General features: G+C 40.2%; 1 protein-coding gene across 5 annotated transcripts in view; it reads right to left on the bottom strand.

The window, feature by feature from the left end:
* The window catches only part of LOC144492705 (la-related protein 1B-like), a 94726-nt gene that overhangs the window by 22502 nt on the left and 53689 nt on the right, over positions 1-18535 (bottom strand). For 3 of the 5 annotated variants that reach the window (XM_078211056.1, XM_078211040.1, XM_078211048.1), the window contains exons 10-13: positions 17579-17753; positions 5635-5810; positions 1073-1429; positions 410-469 (exon numbers count right to left, since the gene is read on the bottom strand). In XM_078211056.1, coding sequence (XP_078067182.1) covers positions 410-469; positions 1073-1429; positions 5635-5810; positions 17579-17753 — 768 coding nt within the window. The remainder of the gene's footprint in view (positions 1-409; positions 470-1072; positions 1430-5634; positions 5811-17578; positions 17754-18535) is intronic. The other 2 variants (XM_078211073.1, XM_078211064.1) reach the window with 1 other exon arrangement.

Genomic DNA, 18535 nt, shown 5'->3' on the forward strand with positions numbered 1-18535 from the left:
CAGAGGGGGTGGATGTACAGCAGTGATTCAATTCATTTTATTTACATGATATTTCAATGAAAATAACAATTTTGGGACTGACATAGGAGTCAATCTAGAGCCATCCCATTCAAACAAAGCATGCTACAAGTAATACTTTTTAAATCACACCGCAAAAATTCCAAATGCTTTTACGTGCAATTACTTTGCAGTGGAACAACTCTTAGTAGGCAAATATGATGGCCACTATTACAGCAATTAGGTGAATAAATGGTTTGTTTTTGGTGGTATGGACTGAGGGGGAAAAAAATGGTCAAGGCATTTGGATCCTTCCTGCTTTAGATGAGGCCTCGCTTTAAGATCAAATTCAACAAAGCAGCAATTTCCATGTGAGGAGACGCCCATTGAAGAGACAGTAAATTATAGCTACCAACTTCAAATTGAGAATCCATTTCAGGTGTTTCACTCCAGGCATTACACCCATCCCCAACTGCAAGTAAATTTCAAGTGGAGAAAAGAAAGATAAAGACTCAATAATGCTCAAATTTTGTGGCACTGATACTTATTTTCCCCCAATTCATATTTCCCATCTTCCCATTCAGAACTAAGTATTTCTTCTGAATTGGTTATGGATGAGTACAAGGCTAAATTATATTTCAACATTTCTTTCATTCTTTTACATGCTGCTTGTTCTCAATATAAGTATTATTTATATATTATACAAAGCCTATAATGCAATAGTTGGTTCTAGTGACAACATTCCATTGGACAAGTTTCAACTAATGAGATACATGGGTTGAATTCCAATAAAATTAAAAATAGGAAGGGAGAAACAGGTCACACTCAAATGTCGGTCAACACACCATACATCATTTTGAAAGGTTTGGGTTTTTATTAAAAAAGTATTTTATAGTATGCTGAGCATACCATCACGGATTAGGATTTAACAGAATATTTGATTTAAGGTCTAATAAAACTTGGCACATATATTTGATGGTCCCTTTATCAAAGACACCTCATTACACAAAACAATTGCATTTGATATAGCTACAAACTAAAAAGATTCATAATACATAGCCAGTCTGTAATTCACCTTTATTGTTGAATATTCTGGCCCATTTTCTTCCATCCAAAGGTCTTGTTCGTAGTAATACAAGCCATCGTTGATAGCTTTTGCCAACTCTGTTGTAATTTTTGCTCGCGAAACATGATTTCCAGTACGGTCGCCACCTGGGTGTTTGCGCATGTGTGGAGGGGTCTGAGTTACGATCAGGATCTTGTTCACATCACGATCATCAATTTCATAGTCCGAGTCATCATCTGACCAATCAGTGAAGGTATTCTTGCGTCCTTCTATCTGTTCCATTTCTTCATCAAACATGAAATCCAATTCCTCCTGCTCTTCTTGCTCCAGTTTGTGAGCTTGTTGAGGTTTGGGTGACTCATTTTCCTACAAATAAATAAAATTAGATTATTAATTTTCATTATTTTATAGAAATATACAAATTAAGAGTAGGCTACTTGACTTCTCGACAGTCAATAAGATCATAGCTGATCCAACTCCACATTCCTGCCTCCCCCTGGTAACCTTCAACTCCCTTGCTGGCCATTAATCTACCTACCTGCGCCATAAAAATATTCAATGACCATGCCTTCACTATGCTCTGGGGAAGAGAGTATTAAAGACTTTCAGCCCTCAGAAATAATTTCTCACTTCAGTTTTAAATGGGAAACTCATTTTTAAGCTGTATCCCTAGTTCTCATCCCTCCCAATGTGAACATCTTTTCAACATCCAATCTGTCAAGTCACCTCAAGATCCAGTATGTTTCAATAAGATCACCCCTCATTCTTCTTCAATCCAATGGATCCAACCTTTGTCGGTCCAACCTTTCAGACAGCCCAGGCATCAGTTGAGCGAACTTTCTCTGAACTGCTTCTAATGCATTTATATTCTTTCTTAAAGAAGGAAACCAAAACTGTACAGAGTATTCCAGATGTGGTGTTAGGAAAATAAAGGCTTGCATTGGTAAACATTAGAAATAAGGTACAGTTTTAAGTGGGTTTAATTTCATGTTTCTGTGGAAAGATAAAACCTATAGTTATATTCATGCTGGACAAAGGTGTTTTTATGTGTGGGGTTGGTTAAATGCAATTGCATTTCTATTGTGCTTAGAGAGGACTATGGCGTGAAGAGTAAATAGGCCAGCAGAAGTATGTGGCTGTTGCTGAGCAACTAGAGGCCCTTTTAGGAGAACAAAAGCTGGCAGTTGAAGGAGGACACCAAGGAGTGAACATCTTTCAACTCTACCAGAAGTCTAGACAGGATGGGAGCTGTAAAGAGGCAGGCTTCCCAAAAGAGGTTACTATCCAGATAATCAGGAAATTGGGACAGAAAGAATGTCTTAAGATGGCTGAAGTTAAGGGAACAGAGACCAAGGTATTGTTCCAGAAGGATTCAAGGAAGAGTAAACTAAGTGTTCTTATTTAAAGAGACAATTACAGTAACCAGATTTAAAGTGGGAAAACAGACTTCAGAGATAAATCTAAAGTTTGATGCAATTTGGAGAAATCAAGTGTTAAAGCAACTGTGAACAGTTTATACAGCAGTCCTGACAAAGAAATCCTAAAGGGAATGGTGTAAAACCTGGATATTGAATTCACTGTTAAAAGTAGAGCAGAAGCTTTAGAGTCATTTGTAAAGCCTGGACTGATTTGGAATGCAAACTGCTTTTAGTGTGAAAGAATATTTTAAAAACATTTCACTTGAGGTTCAGTGTATTTAACGCATTTCACTTGAGGTTCTGAGTGGACAGTGTATCTGACCAGTCATCTTGTGTGTTTAAAGGGATGTTGTATTATTAAGACCGTTGCAGCTTAAGATATGCTTAGTAATCCGTGTTAGTCTTAAAATGTGTAATTTAAAGGGGGGGGGGGGGGGGGGGAAAGAGAGAATAAAAGGAGTTTGTGCTGCAATCCAATTTTTCCATATTTAAATGATTTTTCCTTGTTCTCAAAACTAATTAGTGATCCCGTGACTCTGTTCCTCCACTTTTTATTGAAAAGTTACGGTCTTTTCGGCTAGGGTTCCACCTGGAATCTTCCCCGCCCAGTTATAAAATCAACAAGATCTCACCAACACTGTACAACTGTGGCGAAAAACCCCAACCTTTATATTCCAATTCCCTTGCAATAAGCAACAACATTCCATTTGCCTTTCTAATCACTTGCTGTACCCTACACACCAACTTTTTGAGATTCATGTACCAGCACACCAACGGCCCTCTGTACTACTGAGTTCTGTAATCTTGTCTCTTTAAATAATATGCGGCTTCTCTATTCTTTCTGCCAGTGGACAAGTTCATATTTTCCCACATTATACTCAAAAGGATCCTTTGTCCACCTACTTAAACTTTGCAAGCTCCATATTATTGTCCTCTTTCCAACTTACTTTCCTATCTAACTTTGTGGCGTTAGCCAGTTTAACAACCATACATTTGGTGCCTACATCCAAGTGATTTATATAAATTGTAAAAAGTTTTGACCCCAACACTGATCCTTGTGCCACTCCACTTGTCATATCTTGCCAACCTGAAAATGACCCATTTATACTATTGTTTTTTATTAGCTATTCAATCTCCTATCCATGCAAGTGTTACTCCCGATAACAAGAGATCTTATTTTACATTGTAACCTTTGATGTAGCATGCAATGTGGTTATAAACTATAGACTTGGCTTTTGTTTATCTTGATAAGAGAGTCTTAAATGCTTTTGTCTGGGTGGCTCATTGCTCAATTAATATTTCAGAAATGAGATTGACCATGTAATGCTGCTGCACAATTTTGCATAGGATGCAGGAATTTGAGATGGTACAAGGGTTGAGCGTTAAATGGAGTCAGTAGAGAAACTGGGATTGTTCTCCTTACACGAGGGAAGATTAAAGACATAAGATATAATAGAGATGACCAAAATCACAAAAGGTTTGTTCCCACTGACAGAAGGGTCGTTAACCAAAGGAGCTGCATGTCAAAGTAATAGCAAATGAGCAAGAGGTGAAATGGTAAAATTTTTTTGATGCAGCGAATTATGAATGATGATGCAGTGAATACACTGTCTGAAACAGTGGTACAAGCAGATTTAACAATAATTTTCGAAAGGGGCTTGGACAAGACTTGAAAAGGAGAAATGAAGGGCTAGGAGCTGGAACTAATCGGATAGTTTTTTGAAGAGCCAACACAGGCATACCAGATTGAATGGCTCTGTGACCACAAGTTTCCATGATGAACACTCATTAAATTGCACACACACCAGAGAGAGCGATCGAGAGCACGTGCACGAGCGAGCAAGCTCTCGCTTGCTCTCTCTGGTGTGCGCATGTATGCAATTTAATGATGATTGTTCAGAAACGATGTTCACCAAGGATTCCATAAAGGTTGGGACATTGTTGTCGTCAAGTTTCTTACAACTCTAGTCCACTCTAATTTGTGACGGACTGATCTGGCCCATTGGTTTAACCAAGGTTGGCATTGCTATATAACAATGAATTGAACTTTTTTGAAGTTCTAAACTGGTGTTCTATTTAACTGGCAAATGCTATCAAGTCGATTAAATAATGCAATATATATACTATAAACATTGCAGAATTGCTAAACTAAAAGAAGCTTGAGATTAAAAGGAAATTTATTTAAAATTCAAGAGGGGAAACATAATTTAACCCCTGGAGCCCAAAGTGTGTGTGCAACAGGTTGTTAGGATGAAAAGTCTCCTCTTTTAATAAATGTTAAGGACTCCTACTTGAAATTAGCTTAGATAGTTTCAATGAAAACTAACCTAAAATACAAACTACCAGCAATTGTGCACCTTTTGACAAGATTGAGAATAGTAAATACAAAATATTACACTGGGTACATCAGTGCATTTGGTACTGACAAATGGAAAAGCTATCCCCAACTATTCAATATGGATTCGACTACTGGACAAGTTAGTTGCCTACAAAAATGCTTTGTCATTAAGCAAATTTCTGGTTACACTTTAAACTATACTACAGTCTCCTCAATACACACTGCACCCTAACTGCAGACATTAGTCTAGGCAAGTAACCGAAAAGCAATTGTTAAGTCTCAAAGATTGTATATTAGAAGACTGGAAGTCAAGGCTATATGGAATACAGCTTGCTTTGTCCAAGAAATAAGTTTACATTTGGTACAGACCCCACAGCACTTCACAATATACAATTCAATAAATAGCACGTTGATGTCATAACAGTTTTGGCACCAAGGGATCTGGCATTAACTTATGTCATAATAAAGTAAGGACCACACGCATTCCGGACATACTCTCTTCAACCTTCTTCCATTGGCAAATAGATACAAAAGCCTATGTACACGTACCAACCGACTTAAGAACAGCTTTTTCCCTGCTGCCATCAGACTTTTGAATGGACCTACCTTGCATCAGGTTGATCTTTCTCTACATCCTAGCTATGACTGTAACACTACATTCTGCACTCTCTCATTTCCTTCTCCAAGTATGGTATGCTTTGTCTGTATAGCGTGCAAGAAACAATACTTTTCACTATATACTAATACGTGACAATAATAAAATAAAATCAAAATCAAGTACATCATTTATAGATGAGGGCAAAATTCATATGCACCTTTGGATTGAGTTGCGATGGACGGTGTCTCTTTTTCACTTCTATCCAAGGATCAGATTCCAGATCAGGCAAACTTGTAGAAAGTCCCTTAGACATTGTCTGAAGATTATTATTGGTTTCAACATTTTTTTTTGCGTCAACAGGACTTCCCACCCTAGGAGAGCTAGGAGCAGATTCTGAAAGTCACAAAAGACAAAATATTTTACAATAATGTTTCATGCCACATAATCCACAGACTACAAGTGGGCTATTTGGCGAACTCAACTATGAAAGCATTATACACCACTTTTTAATTACCTCTACACACCTTTCATATCTTTCTGTTCCCTGCTCCCTCAAGCGAACAGTAAGCTTGAACTGTGATAATGCTACCTGCCTCAGCCATGCCATTCCTTCTGGCAAGTTTCATATTCTTACCACGATCAAAAAAATTAAGGTGGGTGTTTTGCTGGAACAACTAGTGGTTATGTTATATTTACATCCCTTGTTCAATACTCACCAATGTGGAGACCATTTGTAGAAAAGCTGTTTGATAAAATTAGTTTGTAGTTTAGTTATAGGCATTAGACAAATAATCGAAGTATGCCAACCTAATATGATTTTCTGCTGAATTCTGGGACACTAGCTTATCACATGACTTGGTCTTTGTTAGCATCACACTTGCATTTGACAAGGGAGAAAAAGCACTTGGCCCTTAAACCAGTGATGCAAGATGTCAATGTTGAACAACATAGGTGTGAACTATCCACCTCCTTAGCAATTAAAACTTATCACTTGTGATCTCTAAATTGAAAGATCTACTGGGCAAAGAAAAAAGCTGTTAAAATATTAGCCTTGTGCACTAAATTGGTGCAGTTTAACTCATGATGTTTAAAAGAAGTCACTTTCTTTCACAGTATGTAACCATCTTTGATTTTGTAAGTTTAGAATTAAGTTCTGTAACTAGCTTTTGTGACTGTTATTCTTTTAACATTTATTACTTAGGAATATACATTCGTTGAAAATGTTATATTTAACACAACAATCACCTTCAAAGCACTGATCTTATATGCATTTTATACAAACTTGTGTAATCCGCGTAACTTTGTAAGTTTTGCAAAACTATCCTGCATTTTTAAATTGACTTATACCAAGCATTGACGGATATAATAAAAACATACCATGACAAAGGAGTTCTCTCAACTAAAACACATTGATAAGTGCTTGTTTTAATCAAGGGCATACTGATGTCTACAGATAAATTAGACATCTGGACTGATGAACCTATGTTCCCAGCCATCACATGCTGTCTTATCTCAAATAAAGCGGACATCAAAACCATTCTAAAGAGACTTTAAACACCAATTATGGCTATGCACTGATATTTACATACTTTGTATGACCTTTTCAGTACTATTTATTTTGTAATAGTTTTATTAGTACCTTGTAATTTGTTTTCTACCCTTTCAAAAGTAAAGTAACTCATTCCACTTGAGGGGGTGGGGGGGGGGAAATCACCCAGTAAATGGCCTCTAAAAACAATCACTTGATAGCAGTCTGATTTAATACCAATTAAACAAAGACTGAGATGATGAGCTTATGGTATCAATCATGAGGGCATGACAGCATATTCCTCCTATCATAAATAAACAGGCAAGGAAAATATTATAACACATCCTTTGATCTCAACAAGAAGTAAAGGAAACAAATTTTAATGAAGAGGTTGATCCTATAAGTAATTGGCATTGTAAGGATCAATAGGTGACTGTTACCCTCTAGGAATTTATCAGAAACTGATTATGCACCACCCAGACCAATCACAGACTGATCACGCACCCTTTAAGCCAATTAGGAAACAACCCCAACTCATTTAGACCAATCAGAATGCAATATCATCGATCACACTGTGGGTTGTGACTTGGAAAGAGTTAAAAAGCAGCAGCTTTCACTGACTAAGGTGAGCAGCAAGATCGAAGCTGAAGTTTACAGAGCCTGCTGTCAACAGGGAGCAGAAGTTACGAGAAGAGAACAGAGACCGAATGTCAACCTGCGCCCAAGGCTGAACTGGGAAGCAAGAACCATAATATGCTAGTGAAATCCTGCCCTGTTTTGATAAGTATTAATTCATAAATTATTAAAATTTCCTGAGTTACTTCAGCAAACTGTCTCTTGTTGCCTGTATGGTTAAAGTCTCAAAGAACACAATAGGAATTTCAGTTACAAGTGTGTCCAGAACTTGCACATTACATCAAAAACTTGATTTATATAACATCTTTAACATTAATTTTCCCAAAGTGCTTCACAAGAGCAAAAACAAAATTTGATGGAGCTACATCAGGTGATATTTAGGCAGCTGACCAAAATGTTAGATTTTAAGGAATTTCTTGAGGAAGGAGGTTTAGGAGGTGATTCCAGAGCGAAGAGTGTTGGCAACTGAAGACACACCTGCCATAGGTGCAACAATTAAACAGATAGTGGAGGATATGAAGGAGAGAGGAGATCAGAGAACTAGAAGACAAAGATCATGGAAGGATTTGAAAAAAACCCAAAAGTTTTTAAAATCAAGGTGTTATTTAACCAAGAGCCAAGTGTAGACAAGCAACCACTGGAGTGATGCATGAATAGGATGTGGCAAGACACGGTCAGCACTTTTGGATAACCTTGCGTTTATGGAGGGTAGAACATGGGATGCCAGGCGGGCACACATTAGAAGATTCAGGTCTTAATGGTTAACAAAATTAAGGTTATCGTTTTAACAGCAGATAAGCTGAGGCAAGGGCAGGTTGGCTGATGTTAAGGGGCTGAAATAGCAGTCTTGACAGTGTTTCACTGGTAACTCAACTCAGGGTCAAGTATTATACCAATGTTGTGAACAGTCCATTTAGTTCAGCCTTAAGGCAGTTATCTAGGAGGGGAATAGAATTGTTGGCTAAGGAAAAGTTTGCAGCAGGGACCAAAGGCATAGGTCTCTGATGTTCCCAGCATTTAATTGGATGCAAAGTCAAACAACATAACACCGTAGAAGGGTTCAGAGAGGTGGTGGTGATGCAGAGCAGCATACATTTAAAATTTTTAATGAAATGTGCTACTGGCAAAACAACATTTGCAGCCCATCTCTAATTTCTCTGAAGGTGGCAGTAGTGAGTTTTCTTCTTGAACCACTGCAGTCCATCTGGTGTAGGTACCCAGAGTGCTGTTAGGAAGGGACTTCCAGGTTTTTGACCCAACAATAGGAACAGTGACATAGTTCTAAGACAGGATGACGTGTGGTTTGAAGCAGCACTCAGGTGGTGGTGTTCCCATGTGTCTGCTGAACTTTGCCGTCATAGAAATCATAGAAACCCTACAGTACAGAAAGAGGCCATTCGGCCCATCGAGTCTGTACCGACCACAAATCCACCCAGGCCTTACCCCCATACCCCTACATATTTACCCACTAATCCCTCTAACCTACGCATCTCAGGACACTAAGGGCAATTTTTAGCATGGTCAATCAACCTAACCCGCACATCTTTGGACTGTGGGAGGAAACCGGAGCACCCGGAGGAAACCCACGCAGACACAAGGAGAATGTGCAAACTCCACACAGACCGTGACCCAAGCCGGGAATCGAACCCAGGTCCCTGGAGCTGTGAAGCAGCAGTGCTAACCACTGTGCTACCGTGCCGCCTTCTAGGTGGTAGAGTTTATGCATTTGGAAGGTGCTGCTGAAGGCTTGGTAAGCCATTGCAGTGAACATTGTAGATGACACATACTGCTGCCACTGTGAGCCAGTAATGGAGGGAGGGGGACGATCAAGCAGGCTGCTTTGTCCTGGATAGTCTAGAGCTTGAGTATTGTTGGAGCTATACTCGCTCAGGAAAGAATATTCCATCACACTAACTTGTGCCTTGTAGGTGGTGCTGGGCAAGTTTTGGGAATCGAGACAAGATACTTGCAGTAGTCTTGCAGCCAATAATGTGGCATCGTAACCACCGTATCTATGCGGTTGGTCCTGTTCAGTTTCTGAACAAAGGTAACATGCACCGCCCCAACCAAATGGTCATGGGTGGGGTCCTCTGCGATGGTAATGGCACTGAATGACTAAGGAAGATGGTTAGGTTCTCTCTTTTTGAGCATGATCATAGCCTGTGGTATGAATGTTTCTTGCCACTTTTCACTTCATCCCATGCCTGAATATTGTCCAGGTCTTGCTGCATGTGGGCAGTATCTGAGTTGTCACAAATCATACTCACAAAATGTGCAATCAACAAACACCTCCACTTTTGACCTCATGAAGAAAAGCCATTAATGAAGTAGCTGAAGATGGTTGGAATTAGGACACTATACTGAGAAGTGAGAACTGGCACTATGTTTTTTTTGGATAATGTAAATTGGCAACATGTTGGTGGCAAAATAGGTGGGGACCAAGGAAAGATGCTTAGGGGACAACAGAGGTATGGATGCTAATGTAGAAATAGAAACCACTAGGTTATTCTCTGGCTATGACAGAATAGATAAAAATGGGACCAGGTGAGAGAAGATGTAACTTCCATCTAGATGATGGATGTTAGGGTAACCTGGCTTCCTTCTCTCACTTTATTAAATAGCTTTATAAAACCAGAGGCAGTGTGTTGTCAACTGTGACAAAAGCTGCAGATATGTTGAGAAGGGATTATTTACCTTTGTCGGAGTCACACGATTTCATTGGAAACTTGAGTCATTTCAGTAAAGTGGCTGATTTAGAAATTTGATTCAAAGGATTAAAATACCGAGTTCCAGGAAAAGTGGCCATGGATTTAGAAAGTGATAATTTTGAGGAGGAGTTCAGAGGAATTGGAAATGAGGTACAAGTTTGCAAGGTCAGAGCAAAGAAAGGGACCAGAGAAGAGGGAACCAATAACAGTATCAACTAATGTGAAGGGCAGGAAGGGAAGTTGGATTGCTAGCAGTTTAGGGAACTACAGGTGAACAAGTTTAGCTTGGTGAGGGCATGAAGGTGGATAGGAAGAAAGGAAGATTCAAGTTCAGGATTAGGGCAAGGTGAACTTTTATAAGAAGCTCAGTTCAATGAACTGAAAGCATCAAATTGGATGGATTCAATCTTAGTGACAAAAATAGTCCATAAGTTTGTCATACAGAGAGAAGTTTCAGGTGATGTTGAAGCAAACAAGCCATCAGTCCAACAGAACACAAATTTTAAAGCGATCTCTTACTCTTTTTCAAAGGAGCCCCAAAGCTAAAGCACAGAGTGCAAAAGGGTACAACATTAACAGAGGGCATTGGCAACAGGGTAGTAAGTTTGGAATTTGATGCGTAGAAATTTGGTGCAGGAGGGAAGTACTTCTTTTTGCCTTTAATCCTGACGTTTGTGCAAAAGTAAGCTATAGAGTTGCAGATTTAAACAGCAGTTTAACAGTCATTATTTCTTAGTATTTTTAAATGGTTAAGTGTTTGATTTACTAAAAGCTAACAAGCTAAAAGCTAAACAAAAATAAATATTGACCAAGACATGGCGGAGCAGATTGTGTTTCCAGACTGTACATGGGAGTTGTTGGATCACAGTGAGACTGTCCCAATCAAACAAATCTGTAGAAGATGTCTCTCTGGTTCAGATTAAGTTAGCTGGAATGCAGAATTACAGACACATTGACACAAGGGATAGGGAAAAATAATCTGGAAAATTGGCTCCAGACAGTGGTAACACCCTTGAACATAAGAAATAGGAGCAGGAGTAGGCCATCTAGCCCCTCGAGCCTGCCCCGCCATTCAATAAGATCATGGCTGATCTGACGTGGATCAGTACCACTTACCCGCCTGATCCCCATAACCCTTAATTCCCTTACCGATCAGGAATCCATCCATCCGCGCTTTAAACATATTCAGCGAGGTAGCCTCCACCACCTCAGTGGGCAGAGAATTCCAGAGATTCACCACCCTCTGGGAGAAGAAGTTCCTCCTCAACTCTGTCTTAAACCGACCCCCCTTTATTTTGAGGCTGTGTCCTCTAGTTTTAACTTCCTTACTAAGTGGAAAGAATCTCTCCGCCTCCACCCTATCCAGCCCCCGCATTATCTTATAAGTCTCCATAAGATCCCCCCTCATCCTTCTAAACTCCAACGAGTACAAACCCAATCTCCTCAGCCTCTCCTCATAATCCAAACCCCTCATCTCCGGTATCAACCTGGTGAACCTTCTCTGCACTCCCTCCAATGCCAATATATCCTTCCTCATATAAGGGGACCAATACTGCACACAGTATTCCAGCTGCGGCCTCACCAATGCCCTGTACAGGTGCATCAAGACATCCCTGCTTTTATATTCTATCCCCCTCGCGATATAGGCCAACATCCCATTTGCCTTCTTGATCACCTGTTGTACCTGCAGACTGGGCTTTTGCGTCTCATGCACAAGGACCCCCAGGTCCCTTTGCACGGTAGCATGTTTTAATTTGTTTCCATTGAGATAGTAATCCCATTTGTTATTATTTCCTCCAAAGTGTATAACCTCGCATTTCTCAACGTTATACTCCATTTGCCATATCCTCGCCCACTCACTCAGCCTGTCCAAATCTCTCTGCAGATCTTCTCCGTCCTCCACACGATTCACTTTTCCACTTATCTTTGTGTCGTCTGCAAACTTCGTTACCCTACACTCCGTCCCCTCCTCCAGATCATCTATATAAATGGTAAATAGTTGCGGCCCGAGTACCGATCCCTGCGGCACGCCACTAGTTACCTTCCTCCAACCGGAAAAACACCCATTTATTCCGACTCTTTGCTTCCTGTCGGATAGCCAGTCCCCAATCCACTTTAACACACTACCCCCAACTCCGTGTGCCCTAATCTTCTTCAGCAGCCTTTTATGGGGCACCTTATCAAACGCCTTTTGGAAATCCAAAAACACCGCATCCACCGGTTCTCCTCCATCAACCGCCCAAGTCACATCTTCATAAAAATCCAACATGTTCGTCAAGCACGACTTTCCCCTCATGAATCCATGCTGCGTCTGATTGATCGAACCATTTCTATCCAGATGCCCTGCTATCTCCTCTTTAATAATGGATTCCAGCATTTTCCCTACTACAGACGTTAAGCTGACCGGCCTATAGTTACCCGCCTTTTGTCTCCTTCCTTTTTTAAACAGCGGCGTAACATTAGCCGTTTTCCAATCAACCGGCACTACCCCAGAATGCAACGAGTTTTGATAAATAATCACTAACGCATCCACTATTACCTCTGACATTTCTTTCAATACCCTGGGATGCATTCCATCCGGACCCGGGGACTTGTCCACCTTCAGTCCCATTAGTCTACCCAGCACTGCCTCTCTGGTAACATTAATTGTATTAAGTATTTCTCCTGCTGCCAACCCTCTATCGTTAATATTTGGCAAACTATTTGTGTCCTCCACCGTGAAGACCGACACAAAAAACTTATTTAAAGACTCAGCCATATCCTCATTTCCCACTATTAACTCCCCCCTCTCGTCCTCCAAGGGTCCAACATTCACTCTAGCCACTCTATTCCTTTTTATATATTTATAAAAACTTTTACTATCATTTTTTATATTAGTTGCTAGCCTAGCTTCATAGTCTATCCTTCCTTTCTTTATCGCTTTCTTAGTCTCTCTTTGTTGTTTCTTAAATTTTTCCCAATCACTTGTTTCTCCACTATTTTTGGCCACTCTGTACTCAGCTGTTTTTATTTTAATACTCTCCTTTATTTCCTTCGTTATCCACGGCTGGTTCTCCCTTTTCTTACAATCCTTGTTTTTTGCTGGAATATATTTTTGCTGAGAACTGAAAAGGATCTCCTTAAAAATCCTCCACTGTTCCTCAGCTATCCTACCTGCCAGCCTGCTCTCCCAGTCTACCTTAGCCAATTCATCCCTCATCCTATCATATTTCCCTCTGTTCAAACAGAGGACACTGGTTTGGGACCAAACTTTCTCCTCTTCCATCTGAATCAGAAATTCGACCATATTGTGGTCACTAGACCCAAGAGGGTCCTTCACAATAAGATCCTTAATTCTACCTACCTCGTTACACAATACCAGATCCAAAATAGCTCGTTCCCTCGTCGGTTCCGTAACATGCTGTTCAAGGAAACTATCCCGACAGCATTCTAAGAACTCTTCCTCCATTCCACCCTTACCGACTTGAGTCTGCCAGTCAATGTGCATGTTGAAGTCCCCCATGATTATTGCCGTTCCGTTTTTACACGCATCCCTTATCTGCTTGTTTATAGCCCTCCCTACCTCAACATTATTATTTGGGGGCCTATATACCACACCTACTAGTGTCTTTCTCCCTCTACTATTCCTCATCTCTACCCATAATGATTCCACGTTTTGTTCCTCAGAGCCTATGTCATCCCTCAGTACTACCCTGATATTATCTCTTATTAATAGCGCGACCCCACCACCTTTTCCTTCCTGTCTATTCTTCCTAAACGCCTGATACCCCTGGATATTCATCTCCCAGTCCTGGTCACCTTTCAGCCACGTTTCTGTAATGGCCACTAGATCGTACCCACTTGTGCTGATTTGCACCATCAACTCATTTACCTTGTTCCGAATGCTTCGTGCATTCAGGCAAAGTGTCCTTATTCCAGCTTTTATCTGGACCCGCTTTGATGAGTCGCGAACACCCTCTCCCTCTACTCCCTTATCTAAATTACCGCCTTCATTCACTTGCACCCTCTCCTCTACCATTAATTTTGTAATTCCCCTTACCCCTGCATCCTCCCCCCCATCAATTAGTTCCTTGATCCAAGTCAACTCTTCTAGCACCCCTCCCCCCAACCTATCTAGTTTAAATTCTCCCCAGTAGCCTTAGCCAACCTACCGGCCAGGATATTGGTCCCCCTGTGATTCAGGTTCCACCCGTTTTTTGTATACAGATCACCCCTGCCCCTAAAGAGGTCCTAATGGTCCAGGAACCTGAATCCCTGCCCCCTGCACCAGTCCCTCAGCCACACATTCATCTTCCACCTCACTCCATTCCTGCCCTCACCTTCCCGTGGCACAGGCAGTAATCCTGAGATTACTACCTTTGCTTTCCTCTTTCTCAGCTGTCTCCCTAATTCCCTAGGTGCAGGGTCAGAACTCAGATGTGTCACTGATAGCATACAGAGTAAAGGTAACCTAGATGAGACAAGATCCTACAAGGTCCTTTCTATCTACTGCTGGAAGGGCAGCCAGATTGCAGACCTTGGCACCTGGGAGCAAGACACTGTCTTAAGGGAAGAGGAAAGGAAATCTAATGTGGTAGTCATAGGAGATTCAATAATTTGAGAGATAGCATCCTTTGTAAGTAGGCTCAGGTGTACTATATGATATATTGCCTGAGAGTGGCAGAGGCAAAATTCAGTTGCAGTTTTCAAAACAGAACTGGATCATTTTCTGAAGAGAAAACAAATCGCAAGGATATTGGGAAAAGACAAGAGAATGGCACTGGATGAATTGTTCTTGCAGAGACAGTATAGAAAGACAGGCCAAATGGCCTCCTGTGCTGTTACTATTCTACGATCCTATGTCCACCAATTCCTCATCACCAGGGCTGAGGCTGCAGTGGATCCTGCAGCAGCTCCAGAAGAGAACTAAGTGGGATTGGGGACCGAATGAGCCAATTGGGCAGGGCCCAGTGAAGTGTAGTGGGACAGTAAAGAAAGAATAGCACATCAGATACCCTAAAGAAACTTATATTGAATCAAGGACGGGACTGCCCAGAATTACCGTGAGCAAATTAACAATGAAAAAAATGGCACACGAGAGAAACACCCCCAGGGCCATTTTAGGTGCCTTCACGGTGATCTTCAAAAATAACAGTAAATACTGGAAATACAGACAGCACCAGTGGAGAGAGAAATAAATTAACATTTCAAGTCAATGAACCTTTGTCACAACGCTGTCAACCCCAACACTTTCTCCATAAGGGCTGCCTGACCGGAGTGTTTCCAGCATTTTCTGTTCTTAATTGCCAGCACCTGCAATTATTTTGCATTTTTATAGTCATCTAAAATTCTCAATTCAGGAATCAGTCTTTTAGATTGGAAAACTATATGACACTATGCTATTTAATAAGGTGAGAGAAGTAAACCAGATTACCCTAACATCCATTTTCAGAGAATTACTAGAGTGTACAATTAAGAATGGAGTAACTGAACACCTGGAAAATTTAAAGGATAGGTCATGCCTGGTGAAGCTGAATGTTTTTGAAGAGATGGCTGAAATAATAGTATACAGGAATTCCCATTGATGCCGTTTAAAATATTTACAGTAAGTCCCCATTTACACTGCGTTTTTATGTTGTTTCACTTTAATGCAGGTCACAAAATGAAGTGTGTACTCTTGTTTAGTGTCCAAGCTTTGTTTTAAAGTCATCTTGCACTGATCTGAAATAGTACGTATGAGCCAATTGGCGCACTTTTGGAACAGCCTATTCCACTCTGACTCTTTCTCTACTGCCGACGCTCCAATTCACAGCCTCTCCTGCTCGCTGACTGATCCTCTAACTGCCAATCCCCCCAGTTCAGACTTATTTCCTCCAAGTTGAAGCTGCTCCTTTTGGCTTTTGCCACTCATCTTCAGAACTCATGCACACAAGAGTACAGGAGAGGAACGTGGCAAGTGTGGGGGGAGGGGTGGTGTGTGGAAGGAATTCACTTGAATTATCTAGGGTTGTATTCCCTGCAATTTAGAAGATTAAAGGATAATTTGATTGAAGTTTTCAACTATTAAAGGGAATGGATGTGGTAAATGTGAGAAAAACAAATTTTGCTGGTTAGGGAATCTCAGACTAGGGAACAAAGCAAAAATTAGAGCCAGGCCTCTTCAGAGTGAACTTGGGTGGTAGAAGTATGGAACTCCCTTTCACAAATCAGAGTTGATGCTGGGTCAGTTGTTCATTTTAAACATTTCCACTTCAGATCTCTGTTAATCAAAGGCATTAAGGGGTATGGAAATGGGGGTATATGGAGTTATAGATCAGCCACAACCTAATTCAATGGCAGAACAGGCACACAGGTTTAAATGGTCTACTCCCGTTCCCATACAATCTTTCCTTAGTCTCTCAATTCTTGTAATACTCATTCTCTAGCGCTTCAATATCTTTTTTGTACTAAGAAGCCCAGAGGATGCAAATATTTAAAAAGTGGCCAGTTTTAAACTTCCAAAAAACAATGGTGAAAGAGTGAAGTCTGTCTTGCGTACAACTATAAAGAGATCAAGCATCTAGTGTCTGAAATAGTCCTGAAGCTGATCACCTCCAGTGCTGATTAACCCAGAGAACTTGATTCAGTTACTGTACTTCTCTAATTGAACTATTTCATCAGCCTTTTTGATTAGACAATGAAAAAGTATCAAAAACCAGTAAGACCAGCCTGACAGTTGTACTTTTGTTTCATACCATCTCCGTCTCCCAGCTGAGGGAGGAAACACAATGCTAGTATACAGCAGCAAGGGAGGAGGAAGAGAAACAATGCATAGACTAGTTGATAAACTAGCCAAACGTTTTTGAATTTAAAATGAAAATGTTAGGAGCGCCTGTAAACCACACTCGTGACAAACAGAAAAGGAAGAATGTCCAATACTGAACTACTATTTTCCTTCTTCAATATTTGCCCTGTCACCATGGCCACTTGCCTCCATATATTTTTTTTCAGCAGTAAGGGAAGGCGACTTCCAAGGCCAATGCCTGTCCTTTCTTAGCCTATAACAAGCATACGTGCTGTAGGGTAAAGACTAGATAAAGTGTCAGTTTACACTAAATTGAGGCGTGTTACTTTGCTGGCTTATGTCCCAATAGTCTTGCGCTGGACTGTAATAATTGGGGCTGCAAGTTGGGAAACCCTAATTGCAAGCACTCAAACCAGGGGTGACAACATAAAGAAACAGCAGTATTCAACTGCTTGACACTCAAGCTGCGTGCATTACCAATGATGTTGGACTAATATTTTAACTGAAAGATTTACAGTATGCTCACCAGTTTGAGAGCCGTACATCTGCCCAGGTACAAATTCTGGACAGTTAATTAAACGAGAGAAATCAGTTCTTGGAATGTCAGAAACTGGTGGGCCTGGAATAGGCCATTTTTCAGGACTTTCTTTTTTCCTCATTTTCTGGTCCACGATTTGTACCTCCGTACTCCCTTTTAAAGCCTAATCAATATTGAAAAAATAGCATAGCATTGGTAAACAGACCAAATGATTTTTATGATACTTATAAATGAATTCAAAACATTATCTTTGATACACAGTTTATATATATTCAAGTCAATTAAAGATTAAGATCAAAAATGGGGGGGGGGGGGGCACAATCTTCACCAATACATAATAAATGCAAAAGTTCAGAATAATCTATGACATAAATTAATAGATGGTGAAGCCCTGGAATTATTCAAAATACAATTAGATAATATGATGAGAGTTAAACGCAAGTTTTCAAGTGCACATTCTTACTTCTATCTTTTATTTATTTGTGCTGAAGCATATTTCAATGCAGCGCTATTTTTCTGCATTTTTTCTAACGTACTGCCACACAACTTCCGAACTACAAAGAGAATTTAAACGCTTTCTCCTCCAAAACATGCATCACAAGATAATCACATGCTTTAAAGATCCCCTTTTTTGCTCTAAATTCATAATTGAGTGAATAAATTGGGCATAGTGTTTACTATTACAAGAGGCTAAATTTTTAACACTGGCCTTCTCAACTGAGTTTTCAGAATAATCTTTTCAGAAATATATTCTGGAATGCATTTTACAATTAACTCAACATTTTACATGACTTGTTACAAAATATGGTCTGTTTCCTTCTTTGAAATAAGTTAATCTTCCAAATAGGGAAACTAGAATAACCTCAAAAAAGCCTCCCAACAAATACAGACAATGTACTTCGGTTAGACAGAAGTCCTTATTGTAAACTATGCTCTAATTCTCTA

Source organism: Mustelus asterias, chromosome 1 (genome assembly GCF_964213995.1).
Source record: "Mustelus asterias chromosome 1, sMusAst1.hap1.1, whole genome shotgun sequence".
Taxonomy (NCBI): domain Eukaryota; kingdom Metazoa; phylum Chordata; class Chondrichthyes; order Carcharhiniformes; family Triakidae; genus Mustelus; species Mustelus asterias.